Source organism: Hemibagrus wyckioides, linkage group LG03 (assembly GCF_019097595.1).
Source record: "Hemibagrus wyckioides isolate EC202008001 linkage group LG03, SWU_Hwy_1.0, whole genome shotgun sequence".
NCBI classification, from domain to species: Eukaryota; Metazoa; Chordata; class Actinopteri; order Siluriformes; family Bagridae; genus Hemibagrus; species Hemibagrus wyckioides.
The window spans coordinates 23388956-23402838 of record NC_080712.1 but is presented as its reverse complement, the minus strand read 5'-3'; the positions used below and the strand labels follow the sequence as shown (position 1 = coordinate 23402838).

General features: G+C 41.1%; 1 protein-coding gene across 3 annotated transcripts in view; it reads right to left on the bottom strand.

The window, feature by feature from the left end:
* thada (THADA armadillo repeat containing) overlaps positions 1 to 13883 on the bottom strand; it is an 83330-nt gene that overhangs the window by 38207 nt on the left and 31240 nt on the right. For all 3 annotated transcript variants that reach the window (XM_058386497.1, XM_058386496.1, XM_058386498.1), the window contains exons 27-28: positions 8459 to 8548; positions 6640 to 6771 (exon numbers count right to left, since the gene is read on the bottom strand). In XM_058386497.1, the coding sequence (XP_058242480.1) occupies positions 6640 to 6771; positions 8459 to 8548 (222 nt within the window). The remainder of the gene's footprint in view (positions 1 to 6639; positions 6772 to 8458; positions 8549 to 13883) is intronic.

The window sequence follows — 13883 nt, the reverse complement described above, 5'->3', positions numbered from 1 at the left end:
TGGAGAGGAAATGACAGTTTGGAAGGGTGTAATTTTAGAAACACAGCCGGCCGAGGCGAGGCATCTCCTGGGGACTCTTGGGGGCTCTGTCTCGAGCGGCCATTACGGCTCAAGCAGCCATCTGGCTCTTGTTTGTCCTGGTGGTCCGGTTTCCCCAATCTTATACGACTATACAGTCTGCTAACCCTCAACCCTGTACCACATTGGGACTAAACACCAAATGGAATCTAAACTGATGGATCTAAACTGATTTAGAGAGTGCCTAGGAAGAGTACAAGAACAAGCCCGGTTTAGAAGAGAGCCAGGTGTTTTCACATCATTTCACATGAAGTCTCCTATGAAACGGTCTCAAAGGAGAAAGAACACTACACCTCTATAACTCCTCTCATTACATTCTAAGGCTGGCCCTACTCCTTTTGCTGCTTCCTTCAGGCTTGAGTAGATAGCTGGGTAGTTAATTTTAATGTAAATAAAAGCTCCAAGTTCAAGTTCAAGCCCAAGTAGTAAAGAAGAGGACTAGATACATACATCTGACTAAGGAAAAAACAACAAAGTGTCTTAATAAGTTTCCAAAAAGTGCCACAACAGCTTCAGTGGGATTTTCCATAGATTTGTTACACAACTGTACAACAGTGCTAGAGGAATATTCGCTTTTCTTTCAATTATTATTTCCCAAGTTGTGTTTTGAAGATAGTGGTATAGAGCGCTGTCTACCACAGCACTCAAAAATATTACACGGGTGTTCAATTTGGTAATCATGAAGGCTTTATCATGCATGTTCATTACGTCTTTCAGCAATTGGTGCTATAGTAGCTCTTCTGACGGATCAAACCGTCATTTACATTTACAATTACAGCATTTGGCAGACCCCCTATCAAGGGTGCCTTAAATTTATCTCAATTGTACAACTGAGCAATTGGGGGTTATGGGCCTTGCTTAAGGGCCCAGCTGTGGCAGCTTGGTGGTCCTAGGATTCGAACTCACAACCTTCCTACCTTAACCACTGAACCAGATGGGCCTTCAATCCCCACATGCATCAGCCTTGGAAACCCATGACCCTGTCACTGGTTAACTGGGTGTCCTTCCTTGGACCTCTTTTGGTAAATACTAACCACTGCATACTTTGAACACCCCACAAGACCTGCTGTTTTGGAGATGTCCTGACCCAGTCATCAAACCATCACAATTTGGTCCTTGTCAAAGTCACTCATACACTTGCTCTTTTTTCCTGCTTTCAACACATTGCAACAAGATAAGCAGTGGTTTTAATGTAACACAAACAACTCAGTGAGCCATTCTGGCCTGTGGAGGGGGGGTAGTGTCATCCTGGAAAAGAGGACTCCCTTAGATATAGGAGTGTTTCAATATTGGATAAAGGTGATCAGTCAGAATCATTCTGTATTGGTTTACAATGACTCCTTCCTCTAACAAATGCCTCCACAGCATAACAGCCACCAGTTTACCCTTTAATTTGTCGACCATTTGTACATCTACATTTGTTGCATTTACTATTTGAGGAAGTATGACTCCCCAGAGAGATACAGAAATATCAGCAAAGGGAATGTCTGAAGACAAATGATTTAAAACCTTACAGACTTCTTTCAGAATATCTGAAATTTTCCAGATCAATAAACAAGTAATTTTAATCTTAAGCAAATGGTTCGATTTCTTTCGTATACTTTTGGCCATTAGCTTCAGAACCTCGAATGCTTCTGTGTGCCGGTTTTCATCGAGAAAAACTATGAGGTTTTCAGAGCAAGATATAATCTCTGAACGGAAAAAAAAACTTGGAGAATGCTGCCTTTAAAAGTTATTAAAAAGTTTCGCTTCAAGTCGTTAGTGACGAGCAAATGAGAATCTCATATGTTTGTTGACAGACTACAGGAAAAGGTCACTGGTTGGTCATCTGCTAAGTCAGTCAAACTGCCTCGTTCTGTCAAAGTAGTTGGTTCTTGACCATGTTTATTGATGAAACATACCAGACTCTAGTGACTACCTGAAGCCTGCCTTATGTCTAAGCAAATGTGCTTTTAAATTCCACAGTTTATCAGTCCTGCAGAAGGACCCTCCCTGTCAGCAGCAAGCGCTTCGTTATCCCATTCCTAATCATGCAACAGAAACCAAAACATCATATTTGATCTTTCAGGTCATCTCTTCTTTTCTCTCCATAACTCCCCCAGCATGGATCTCAAAGCTTGTTTGAAGCTGCAAGGAGGACACAGGGGGTCAACATAGCACCAAGTTTCCAGACACGTACACACGCGCCTGGGGAGGGGAGGAGTGCAAGCGCAGACAGTCAGGGCCTGGCTATATTTAACATCTCCTCCATGTGGGCTTCATTTGGGTGGATGTGTTCGCATACCTCCACTGACGAGAAGCAGCCAGCCAGACCTTTATCCCAAAGCCCTTAAACCTTAAAGGCACAGTTCAATTATGACTCGCTAATGTAGCCGAGAGCAAACAAATGACCTGATTATTAAGTAGAACGATGTTGTACTAGTTGTGGATACTGTTGGGCTGAAATCTTTGGTATGGACTCATAAGCTGCGAGTTTGATCTCCATGCCGTTACGGACATTTACAGTGACGCTTTAAAATACGTCTTTCAGATCTGCATGACATGCTGTCAGGTCACTCTAACACACCACTGCTTTGAATCATAAGACAATTTATTCCATCACTGAGATAATTTCTTACTTCTCATACTTCAGTAGGTTGATTGTTGGTATTCTATTTTTTCATTAAAGCTGTGCGTGGCTTTAAATTTTTTTTGGCAGAATGATTATGCAAGCGTGTTTTCCATGTATGCCACTGGTCTCCATTAGCATGGACTCCTCTGCTCCTCTCTGCTCTGCGTTATCTGCATTCCAGCCCAAGGCCTTGGCCTGATGCTCTCTCCCTCCCAACTCCACTTCGTTCCAGACACACACAATTATGCTAAAGCATAGCAAGGCACTGTGTGTTTTCTGTGTGCAAATGTCAAAGACACACAAGGCTGAAAAACACACTACCCTCCAATGTTCAAAACATACAACAAAGTAAAACCACATCATACGGGCACACATGTTTCTCAAAGTCTGGGAATATACACAAGTCCTGTGTTGATCTGGGATCTCCTAGAATATGATATGACTGCTGGCTGCACTGCTCATCTCCTCCTTAGCAGTGAGTGAGCATCTGAAAAACAGCACTCCCACACACACAAAGGGCAATCAGAAGTAATAAAGCTGGAATGCTTACGTTGTGAAGTAAAAATCTACTGAGAAACAAGTTCAACACACTTCTTCCTGTTTCTCACAAGATGTATACTAGCTGTGTGTGCACACATCCTAGTATACTGATTAAACACAATACTATACAATAAAAAAGGGCAGATCCTTCCAGCACTAATGCTACAAATCAGAATCAACCATATTATCATAAGTGATGCAGGATTTGGAGTGATTGTGCAGGCATGGATTTGCTGGTTTGTGGTTTCTACTCAAAAGAACAGACATTCTTATTTCCTCTCCTTTTTTGAGAGGAGAAGGAAGTAGACAGCAAAGGATTTGAAGACATGCCCTTTTACCCATTTTTCTTTTTAACTATTAACTGGTGCTACAAACACAAATATGGCCCGATTGCACCAAATTTAAAAACCAAACCTACCTTAAAAAGATCAGTGCCGATAATTCCTGGATTAACTTCACACCATTTTCATTTTAATAAGGTGCAGCATATATCATTTACTAATCTTTAATAAGAAAAACACAAGTAGTAGTAGTAAGGAGTAACAGGGTTTGATGGTAGAAAGCCCAATAAACCACTTGAGAATGATCCCAGCATGAGATCATCAACACTCCCCTCATCAACCAGGTAATATCTGAAAAGACTGGTCTAAAAACTGCTATATCTTTTGGGAGAAGAGGCATTTCTTCTTCAAGGTAAAAACACTCCATGAAGTGTCTCGAATTGAAGCAGAAATGCACGAAAGTCCAAAATGCATGAAAAGAACACCTGCTCATTTACTCAGCCAATCATGTGGCAGCAGCACAATCTATATAATGATGCAGATTCAGGTAATGTTCACATCATGGTAGAAAAAGTATGAGTTCTGTGGTTGAAGTTGAAACTGGACCCACAAATACAACCCATTTGCACCAAATCTGAACGCCAAACCTGGCATAAAAAGATCTTTAAAATTCCCTAAAATTCATTGATCATTTTATTTTTAAAAGGCGTAGCATCTGTAATTTCTGAATCTTTTTATAATATAGATAAACGCAAGTAGTACCAGGGTTTGGAGGGTGAAGGCTCAGTAACCCACTTGTGAATGACCCCCATGACATCGATCATGTCAACAGCGCCGTCGTCAACCGGCCGCAGACATGCTACAGAAAAATGTAACCTCAAGTGCAGCTCTTTGTCGTGCAGAGAGAACAAGAGCAACACTTCAGAAGTCATATAATGTTGAAAGATGAATCATTAAACAGCTTTCACACTTTGAACGTCTCTTCAGAAAACGCCCTGTACTGTATAAGTGCATTTTTTGAAGGTATTTTTGAATTAGCAAATGTATAAATGTATTACGTACATGCATACCACTGCACTATTGAATTCTCAAATTTGATTGGTCAGAAGGTGTTGACTGAATTTTTTACTGGTGCAAATCGCAGACGGATTTCTTTGGTAACAAAATCTAAACAAATGTATTTATTTTAACTCCATATCTCATGATGAATTAAAAGGTTTATTCTTTCTTTGTTAGCATTTGCAAATATTCTTTGAACCTTCACAATACTCTGCACAGGAGCCTGGGAATTTTTCCAACCTTACAGCATCCAGCTCCCTGAAAATCTAAACATTTCTATTCCTCTCTACCAGGAGGTAGACAGTGTTCCCAGAGATTCTCCTGGCATGTGTGTATGTGCTATGCACACACACACACACAAAAGCTGTTTTTAGAGGTCACCACAGATGCTTGGAGAACATGTTCTAATAATATTTTGGCCATTTTCACACTTGGACAATGTAAGAAATGTGCAAACAGGAGCTACTTGAGTGCAGGTTTCCACCACTGGAACATGCTGTGACAGTGAACAACAAGCACAAGAAAAGGGGGAGGAAGTGAAAAAGAAAATGTCTTTTAAACACTGAGGTTAGGATCAACACAAACATGTAGGAAAAGTGGAGCAGAACTGCTCACAAACAGCTTTGATCTATAACCAACACTCCTTATATTGTCTAATGCAAAACCTCATGGCTGAAGACGTTGTCTGTGTCCATGAGAGCTTTAGATCCTTGTTCTTGACTGACAGGTGTGGAACCTGATATGGTCTTCTGCTGTTGAAGCCCCTTCACCACAATGTTTGAAGTTTTGTGCATGTTGAGATGCTTTTCTGCTGACCACAGATGTAAAGAGTGATTATCTGAGTTACTGTATCCTTACTGGCAGCTTGAACCAATCTGGCCATTTTCCTCGGACTTATAAGATTATACTTTTTGACTGACTACATAAACGAGCAGATGTAGAGGTTTTGTGTTCCTATTGAAGTGAATAGTCAGTACAGGTGACCATTTTTGAGTCTGGTTCCTCTCAGGGTTTCTTCCTCATCACATCTCAGGGAGCTTTTCACCTCAGGCATCTCATTAACGACCAATCCAAATATCCAAATAAATTTAAATACAAGTCTAATATTAAATCTTCAGCTTTTTGTTCTAAATTTCTAATATTCTGTAATGCTGCTTTGAGATGATTGAAATAAAAAAGTGAATTGAAATAAATGAAACTTTAATATTAATAATAATAATTATAATTATAATTAATAATAATAATAATAATAATTTAATAATAATAATAAATGAAGCCTATATACATAATATGATCATGTGTCCTACCAATGCTCAGGTGCATGATTGCGCACACAATGTAATGTTTCGAACCTTAAATGCTGATATTTTTTTTGTGGTCTGTATATATATATATATATATATATATATATATATATATATATATATATATATATATATATATATATATATATATATATATACACACACACACACACACACACACACAAAGAGATCTTATTTAAATTAATCAGAATTGCTACAGAAGTGCTGCTTGTTGTCAGGCAACATTACGTAATAGACACATATGACACTTATGTCTATAAATTGTATCCTGTCCAACGACAGCTGAATGTCAAATGGTCTTGAATTATTTGGGTATATAACAATTTCTAGATCCTACACAGATCATGGTGTTTTCTGACATATGTGCAGCTTTGCTACTGCGGTGTTTTAAACTGTTGCTCATGCTGAATTAACAAACATGAACTGAGAGTGCTAACCGTCCTCTTTCGCAATCGCACAAACATTACGACGGCTTAGTGTCACTCTAATCGACTGGGGGAAGAGTAATTCCAGGAGGACCACATCGTTCTCTCTTGTTCTCTCAGCTACACATGGCTGTTATGTCCTCAGGATTTGAGCTCCCAATCTTTCCATGATGGACTGAATGCTTTGATGTTTAATGTTAGGCTGTTTCAGATTCAATTTCTGTTAGTGAACCGCTTTCACAAGTATGTATGGTGTACTGTGAACACTATCGCTCTGTTATGATGTTATAAGCAAAGACAAAAAGCCCTAGCACTCTAACCTGATTATGAAGGGCCGAAATGAGGCCAGGCTCAAAGGGGAAGAGGATCCATCCATAGGTGATGGGTAGAGACGTCCTAACACCAGCAACAGCAGGAACAGGCTGGGGTGCAGCTTCACTTGTCCTGCATCACTGAGACAGAAAGAGAGAGACAGGCAGAGAGAGAAAGAGGGTGAGAGAGAGACACACACACACAAGCTGAATGACAGGTCCATCTGGAACAAGTGCAGAATCAGTGCAGGAGTTGTGAGTGTTTACAGAAACGGATCTATTTTCAAACTCTGCGTCGAAAGGCATGGCGCAGGCCTGATGTGGAGGTGAGGCAGGCCAAATGTAGTCAGGCGCCGAAGCAGGCCCTCTCACTCGGTTCTGCTCTCATTTCCATCTCTGGCGCTCTGTCTCGCTCTCTCCCACTCTCTGCTCCATCACGCTCTCCTTTCTCTCAAGAGGAGACGCATGCCAGAGTAAACATTTGAAAGTGCTGGCGATGTCATACTGGAATAATCACATCATTCAAACACAAACACGCACACTTCATCTCACATCGCCTCACCGACGCGTACAACCCCCCCACTCCCGCTCACCCCACCTCATCCACATCCTCTCCTTATCTTTCTCTCTCTCTCTAACACACACACACACACACACAGAGTAATCAATCAAACTCTCGAAGATGACAAAATCGCCTTGGAACTCTAGAAGCCGAGATTTTTCTCTGGGTCTTTTAGGTAGAACTACAAAACTTGGCTTTATTTCAGTCTATCCAGAGCAGATAAGCTGATAATGTAATGCATTTAGACCCCACAGACCAAGCAGTAGCACAGATCTATTCATAACATGAGAAGGACTGACAGAGAGAGAGAGAGAGAGAGAGAGAGAGAGAGAGAGAGAAGGGGGGAAGGTGGTGCATTGATGGAAATTTGGAAAAGAAGATTTACAAAATATACAGCTTCTTTGGCTCCTTCTTAGCAGAGGCAACTCAATATCACGTTAGGAGGAGTTTACATGTCGCATTGTTCCTGTGAGCCTGCTTGTTATTTTTCCCCTTTTCTCCTGCATTCTCCAAGAAGTCATCCAAAGACAAGTATGACCCTGAAAAAGCTCCAAGAGCAAAGGAAAAAGCCCATCAATATCAATCAACGGTATGTGTCTGAGCTGGCTTTACCCACAATTCCATCACAACTAGCCTATCCGACAATCCCCCTCTCTGCCTCAACATCAACATAAGGCAGTCTTGACTTTTCAAGCCTCTATTTTATCTTTTTGTGCTTTTGTTATTTGATTTAGTAGAGTTATTAAGTCTAAACATGGAGGAGTGTGACTGGCTCTCTGAGGGAAAGACAGCTCAATCCAGACCGTGAGAAAGTGTCACCAAGCGAGAGCCAGACAGAGAAAACGTTCATATTACAAAAACGTTGACCCCAGGGGCCTGTTTTGCAATGCGAGTTTGGAAGGCGTTTGGGTCTAAATGAAATGGTGGGATTACAGATAAGAGCGCAACAGCTTTTCAGAGTTGTGGAAGTGAAACCAGAGGGTAGTCTGGATCCAAAATGGCCTCTGCTCCCACACACACACACACACACACACAGCTTTCTTATCAAAGCCATCTGAAGTAGGAAGCTGTCCATCAGTGTTTAATAGGACTAAGAGGCCCGATAAGGCAGTTAAATGAACTGAAATTAAAAGAGCTGCTGCTGAGAAAACAGAAGAGTGGAAGAGAGAAAACATGACTGACTGTTTTTTTCCTCTGGGTTTCTTAAAAAAGAAAAGCTCCTGCATAAAAGCAAACACAGTCCACATACCCTGAGTAGTTTCTTACCTGTCTACTGAAGTTGCAGCTTCTTTGAGCTGGCTGAGTAGAAATGGATACAGTGCAGGAAAACGCGTGAAGAATTCCCAACCGGTCATCCTGAAAGAGATGACCAAAAAGGAGAGAATGTTAATTCGAGGAAATTCCAAATGGCAAAGGAAATAGTAAAAAAAAAAAAAAAAAGGATGGTGAGAATGGGAAAAATCATTTGCACTACACTTATCTACCAAGCACCACATTTCACCTCAGGCCTAAACAGGAGGCGACATGCAGAGTGTCATTAGGAAAGGAGGAGTGTGTGCGTGTGTGTGTGTTGTGTGTTTGAGTACGTATGTATATGTCTGTTTTTGTGTAAGTAACTGTTAGAGGTCTGGTTTGTAAACCACTTCCTAAAGGCAGAGCTCTTTACAGCTCTATAAAGCTCTCATTAGACTGCTTTGCTTGTGATGGAGCACTGCAGGAACACACGGCGCAGCTTTAAACACCGATTTATTCCTGAAGCAGGCCTGGGAATCTGGTAGCGGGGGGCAAGGCCTTTGCGCAATGCATGGCTGTCTGAGACGTGCGCAAACTTCCTGCTTTAAACTGAACAAGCTTTGAGGAATGAGATGAAGTAAAACTTTGTTTTCTGTGCTTCTGTACTGGGATCAGCTTCCACACCACGGCCAGTTGTAGCACTCGCCGAACTTCAAGGCAGAATTCCACACACATGTTCTATCTTCAGCTGTGACAAATTCTTCTCGAAAGGAAGTTGCACACATGTATGCGCACACACACACACCGCATCCTGTTGTGGGAGCGTATACACATGGTCTGATCCAGGTTAAGGGCAGGGTGCTGTCATGGTAACAAGGCGTGTTAACCCTGTCTTACACCCATGTTAAATTCCACAATCATGGCAAATAGAGACAAAACACACACACAGCCACTAGTTAGGCCTGACGTGACGCAATGTGTGCCAGCACAAACCTGAGAATAATTTCACTGATGTTTTTTGGACATTGTGAAGAGTTTGACCTTCAGATTTTTTATTTGTGAAACCCCCCTTGATGTGCCCCATGGTTTGCTTAACCCAAGAGGTTTTAAACGGTAACCTTTACTCACACAACTTCACGCATAGACATCTCACTTCTCACAGCCACGCAAACAAGATTCAACCTGCTTGCTTTCAAACGTGGGCCAAGGATGTTGTAATTGTTCGCACTTCACACCCTTCTTTGCCTGTTGTGTTTACATGTCTCCCACGCACCCCTTTCCATGTTTGTGTGAACAAAAAACATGCTACAGAATTGCTTCTGGTTACACCGAGGACTGCACACACACACGGAAAATTTGCTTATGTGGCAAATTTGTTTATGGAATAAACTACAATAGTACTATGCATGCAGACAGTACATGCTGTCTGTAAACAAACACACTGCCCCAAGCTCGCGCACAGCAGCTACTGATCAGAATTTATATACACATATATATATATATATATATATATATAAACAAATGTTTCAACATATTTTGCATGGTTCATTAGCAATATACAGAGGCTCTATACAGGTCCCTGTCACTCAGGTTACTTGAGGGTTTCAAATGAGTTAATAAAAACGACTTGTTCACTTGTGGTTTCGCATTTGACAGTGGATGTACAGAGGGCAGGCTTTCTCTGCAGTTTCACAATCACATTTTAAAATGATGCTTGTGATAATACACATCTTTACAATCGGCCACAGTTCAGTTTCGCAACAGTTTGGGATCTCAATGTGATCTTTTTCGCGTAAAGTAGTTTTGTTTATCTCGATGATGAGTGTATTTATTTTAGACTGCACAAGTGGTTCATGTCGGAAGGAAAGGGTTCATATTACAGCTGCTGTTTTTGTTAAGTCAAATAGAAGAAGAAGAAGCCTTTATCCATCATATACACTTCACAACACAGCATTTTTTTTTTTAAATGTAATATCTAAATGTAGCATATCTCAGCTTGTTAGAGCACAGGGTCAGCCACAATACAGAAATCCCCAGAGCAGAGAAGGTTAAGGGCCTTGCTCTAGGGCCCAACAGTGGCAGCTTGGTGGAGCTGGGGCATAAATGCCAGACTTTCTGAGCCAGTAAGCCAGTGAGCAGTCAGTTAAATATGCACAAAGCTGTATGAAAGCAGTGGCTTTTCCTTATCTTCTCTGAATCACTGGCTCGTTATATCCAAAAGCAGTGATAGAAACTGTCATGCATATGACTTGGTGATTGATATAAATTAAGAATAAAAAAAAAATCATTAAGACACAGTAGTACAGCATGTAGTTTTGCTGCATCATTGCTCCAGGGTTCTTGACATGATCCCAAATTCAGGTCACTGACTGGAGTTTTGCATGTTCTCAGGTGTGTCCAGGTTTTTCCTCTGGCCTCTTGCAGCTAGGTGGACTGGCTATGATAAACTGGCACTCAGTTTGTTTGTGTGTGTGGGTCTCATGTCCAGTGTTGCTGGGATAGCTCTGTTTATCCCTCCATTACCCTGACCCAGATACCCGGGTAAATCGGTTAATGAAGATAAATGAATCGAATGAAAAGGATGCGAGACAACACGACTTTTTCTTTTCTTACATAATCACACATATATCATTTTCACTAATGTTCAATAGTGTCCACTAAAGGAAACGTGAGTGTTCTGGGGAAAAGTTTCTTTACGCATTTTTGCACACAAGTTTTAAAAATACCCCAAAACATTGTGAATAAACTCTTCATGCTTCAGAAATCAATAAAGAGTCCAAAGTCAAACATGAGCTGCAAGAGCTCAACTTCTTCTATTGCAGTAATAGAGTTGTAACAAAGGGTAAGAATACGTGCTGACACACACACACACACACACACACACACAGGCTGTGACCAACACAAAAATAATAAACAAATGCCACTAAAAACTCTGTTTCCTGTTAGTGGTATTGGAGGGCCTCTCGGCAGTGTCGTTATCGCATGATCAGTAAGTGTGTGTGCGCGTGTGTGTTTGAGGTCATAGAGCCTCATAATGCATTTCATCTCCACTGGAGCAAAGATATCTGACCCCTGAAGGAAAGGAGGGTAAAGAATGAATGGAGTAAAGAAAGAGTCTTAAACACTAAGATTCACAAACATGAAATTTGAAATAAAAGCAGCAGTTTGTCTGGGTCTGTGTAATAATAAAATAAAAAATAATAAAAGCAGTACTTATATGGATTATCCCCACAAGGTCAAAACTGTCCAATATACCTATTCCTATGGGTTCTCTAGGTAGGTATAGCAACATGCACACAACAATAACCTAAATAAAACTCAAAGAAAGAGGAACAAAATATAGCACAACAAACCACAAATAAGTCAAAGCAGGTTGGTGTATAACAGGATCAAGATGCACATCACACTAAAAGAGAAGTAGTGTTGTGTTGTTTGAGCAGGCAAAGCCAGTAAAGCAGCTCAGGGATTGATTGTGGGAGAACTGGAGATCTAATCCAGCTTCCCTGTACCCTGCTGTCATCTGATCTGGAGCTGGACTTTACTGACGTTCAGCAGTTAGTTTTAGCAGCTATGCAAATTCAAGAGCCTCTGTTTTGGGTTTGGTTTCAATGAGATTCATTCCAAGCAAACATGATGCTTTTCTGACTGACACTCAACCCGTACACGAAATCACATGAGGTCGATGGTCTTGTACCGATGCCGGGGTCAGGTGTCAGGGCAGCAGCACAAGCTACACGGATTGACCCGATGTCTCCTGCTTCATGCAAAAGGTGTTTGTGTGTGTGTGTGTGTGTGTGTGTGTGTGTGTAGGATGCACCTTGTTAACATTCCCTCCGGTGCACAGAGAGATAAAGATGCCTTTGGGAAAGACAAATGGTTTGAGCTGACGTACATCTGCGAATTTGATTCCTATCTCTCTCCCTGCTCGTTATTTCTTTTAAAAGTCGTTATCAAAGACAACCCTGAGATCTGCCAGGGAGAGTGAAGTGGAGGAAGAATAAAAAATAAAAAAAAAATCAAGGAATGTTGAAGGGAGGGAAAAATGTGCGAGAGATCCAACATGAGTGTGTAATATATACGCTCAGAGATAAAGGCAACAGAGAGGTGGAGGGTACAGAAGATTGTTTGAGGAGCTGGATCAGTGCCTCACACTGCAGGCCAGAGTATATTAATGACTGAGGTAAACAGAATGAATGCAAACAGTCCATAGAACTGCAGTGCCCCCTGTTGGTGAACTTGAAAAGGCTACATTTGCATTACCAATGGTGACGGGACACAGATCTGACTTTCTAGCTTAAATGTCACACAGATCTGAGGATTGTGTGGACATCTGTTCAAATTAGACCCAAGTCACTTTCTATATGTGGTTGGATTGGATACATCCAACAAGTGGGCATGTGAGATGAATGAGAACAGTCATTCAGGAATGCGTGTACACACTAAATAAATGGCCAAAAGTAAGTGGATACCTAACCATCAGACCCATATTTGGTTCCAGAAAGCTGTAGATTTAAGATTTTCCTTCACTGCAACTAAAAGGCTAAATGTGCGCCAGCATGACAATGCCCTTGTGCACAAAGCAAACTCCGTAAAGACATATTAGGTCAAGCCCTGACCTCAACCCCATCATGAACATCTCTGGCATGAACTGGAATGTTGGCTGCACCCTTGGTCTTCTTTGCTGACTTCATCGTCTGACCTCACTAATGCTCTTTAGGAGTGAATGAGCTCAAATCCCTGCAGCTATATTCCAAAATCTAGTGCAAAGCCTTCCTAGAAGTGACAGGGCTGTTCAACAAACATACAAATATGGGTGTGATTATCATGTGTCAACAAACTTTTGCCATACAGTGCAGCAGTGTTAAATTCATCCAGCAGAATCCACACTACACAACACAGCAGAGCAATAAAGTGATGATGTTCATGTGGAATGGATTACTTGATGTTTGGGCAAACCTGGAAGGAATCTACCAAAACTGACTAGTGTTCCCAAGAAATAGCAAAGTGCAGCCACAAGCAAATGTGGCTAGAAGAAAGAAAAAAAATAAATAAAGCAGCCTTAATGTTCATTTCAAGGAGGCACAAAGCTTGAACTTGAGCACAGTCTAGGTAAAAAATATGCTGTGGGAACTTAAAATATTTTGCATAGAGGATTGCTCAAGATGCTTCTGGAAGTGCCCCAAATCTGGAAATATGATTTAATTTGACAATTTTGTTAAAAACAGAAATTCTCTGGGAATCCTGTCCATTTTTTTGACATCTTTGTGTGCATACAGGACATTTTTGAAGGACTGATACATGAACATTGAAGACAGTTCAAGGAACGGTGCAGTGAAAGTAAAAGAGGAGTGAAGGAACGGTGCAGTGAAAGTAAAAGAGGAGTGAAGGAACGGTGCAGTGAAAGTAAAAGAGGAGTGAAGGAACGGTGCAGTGAAAGTAAAAGAGGAGTGAAGGAACA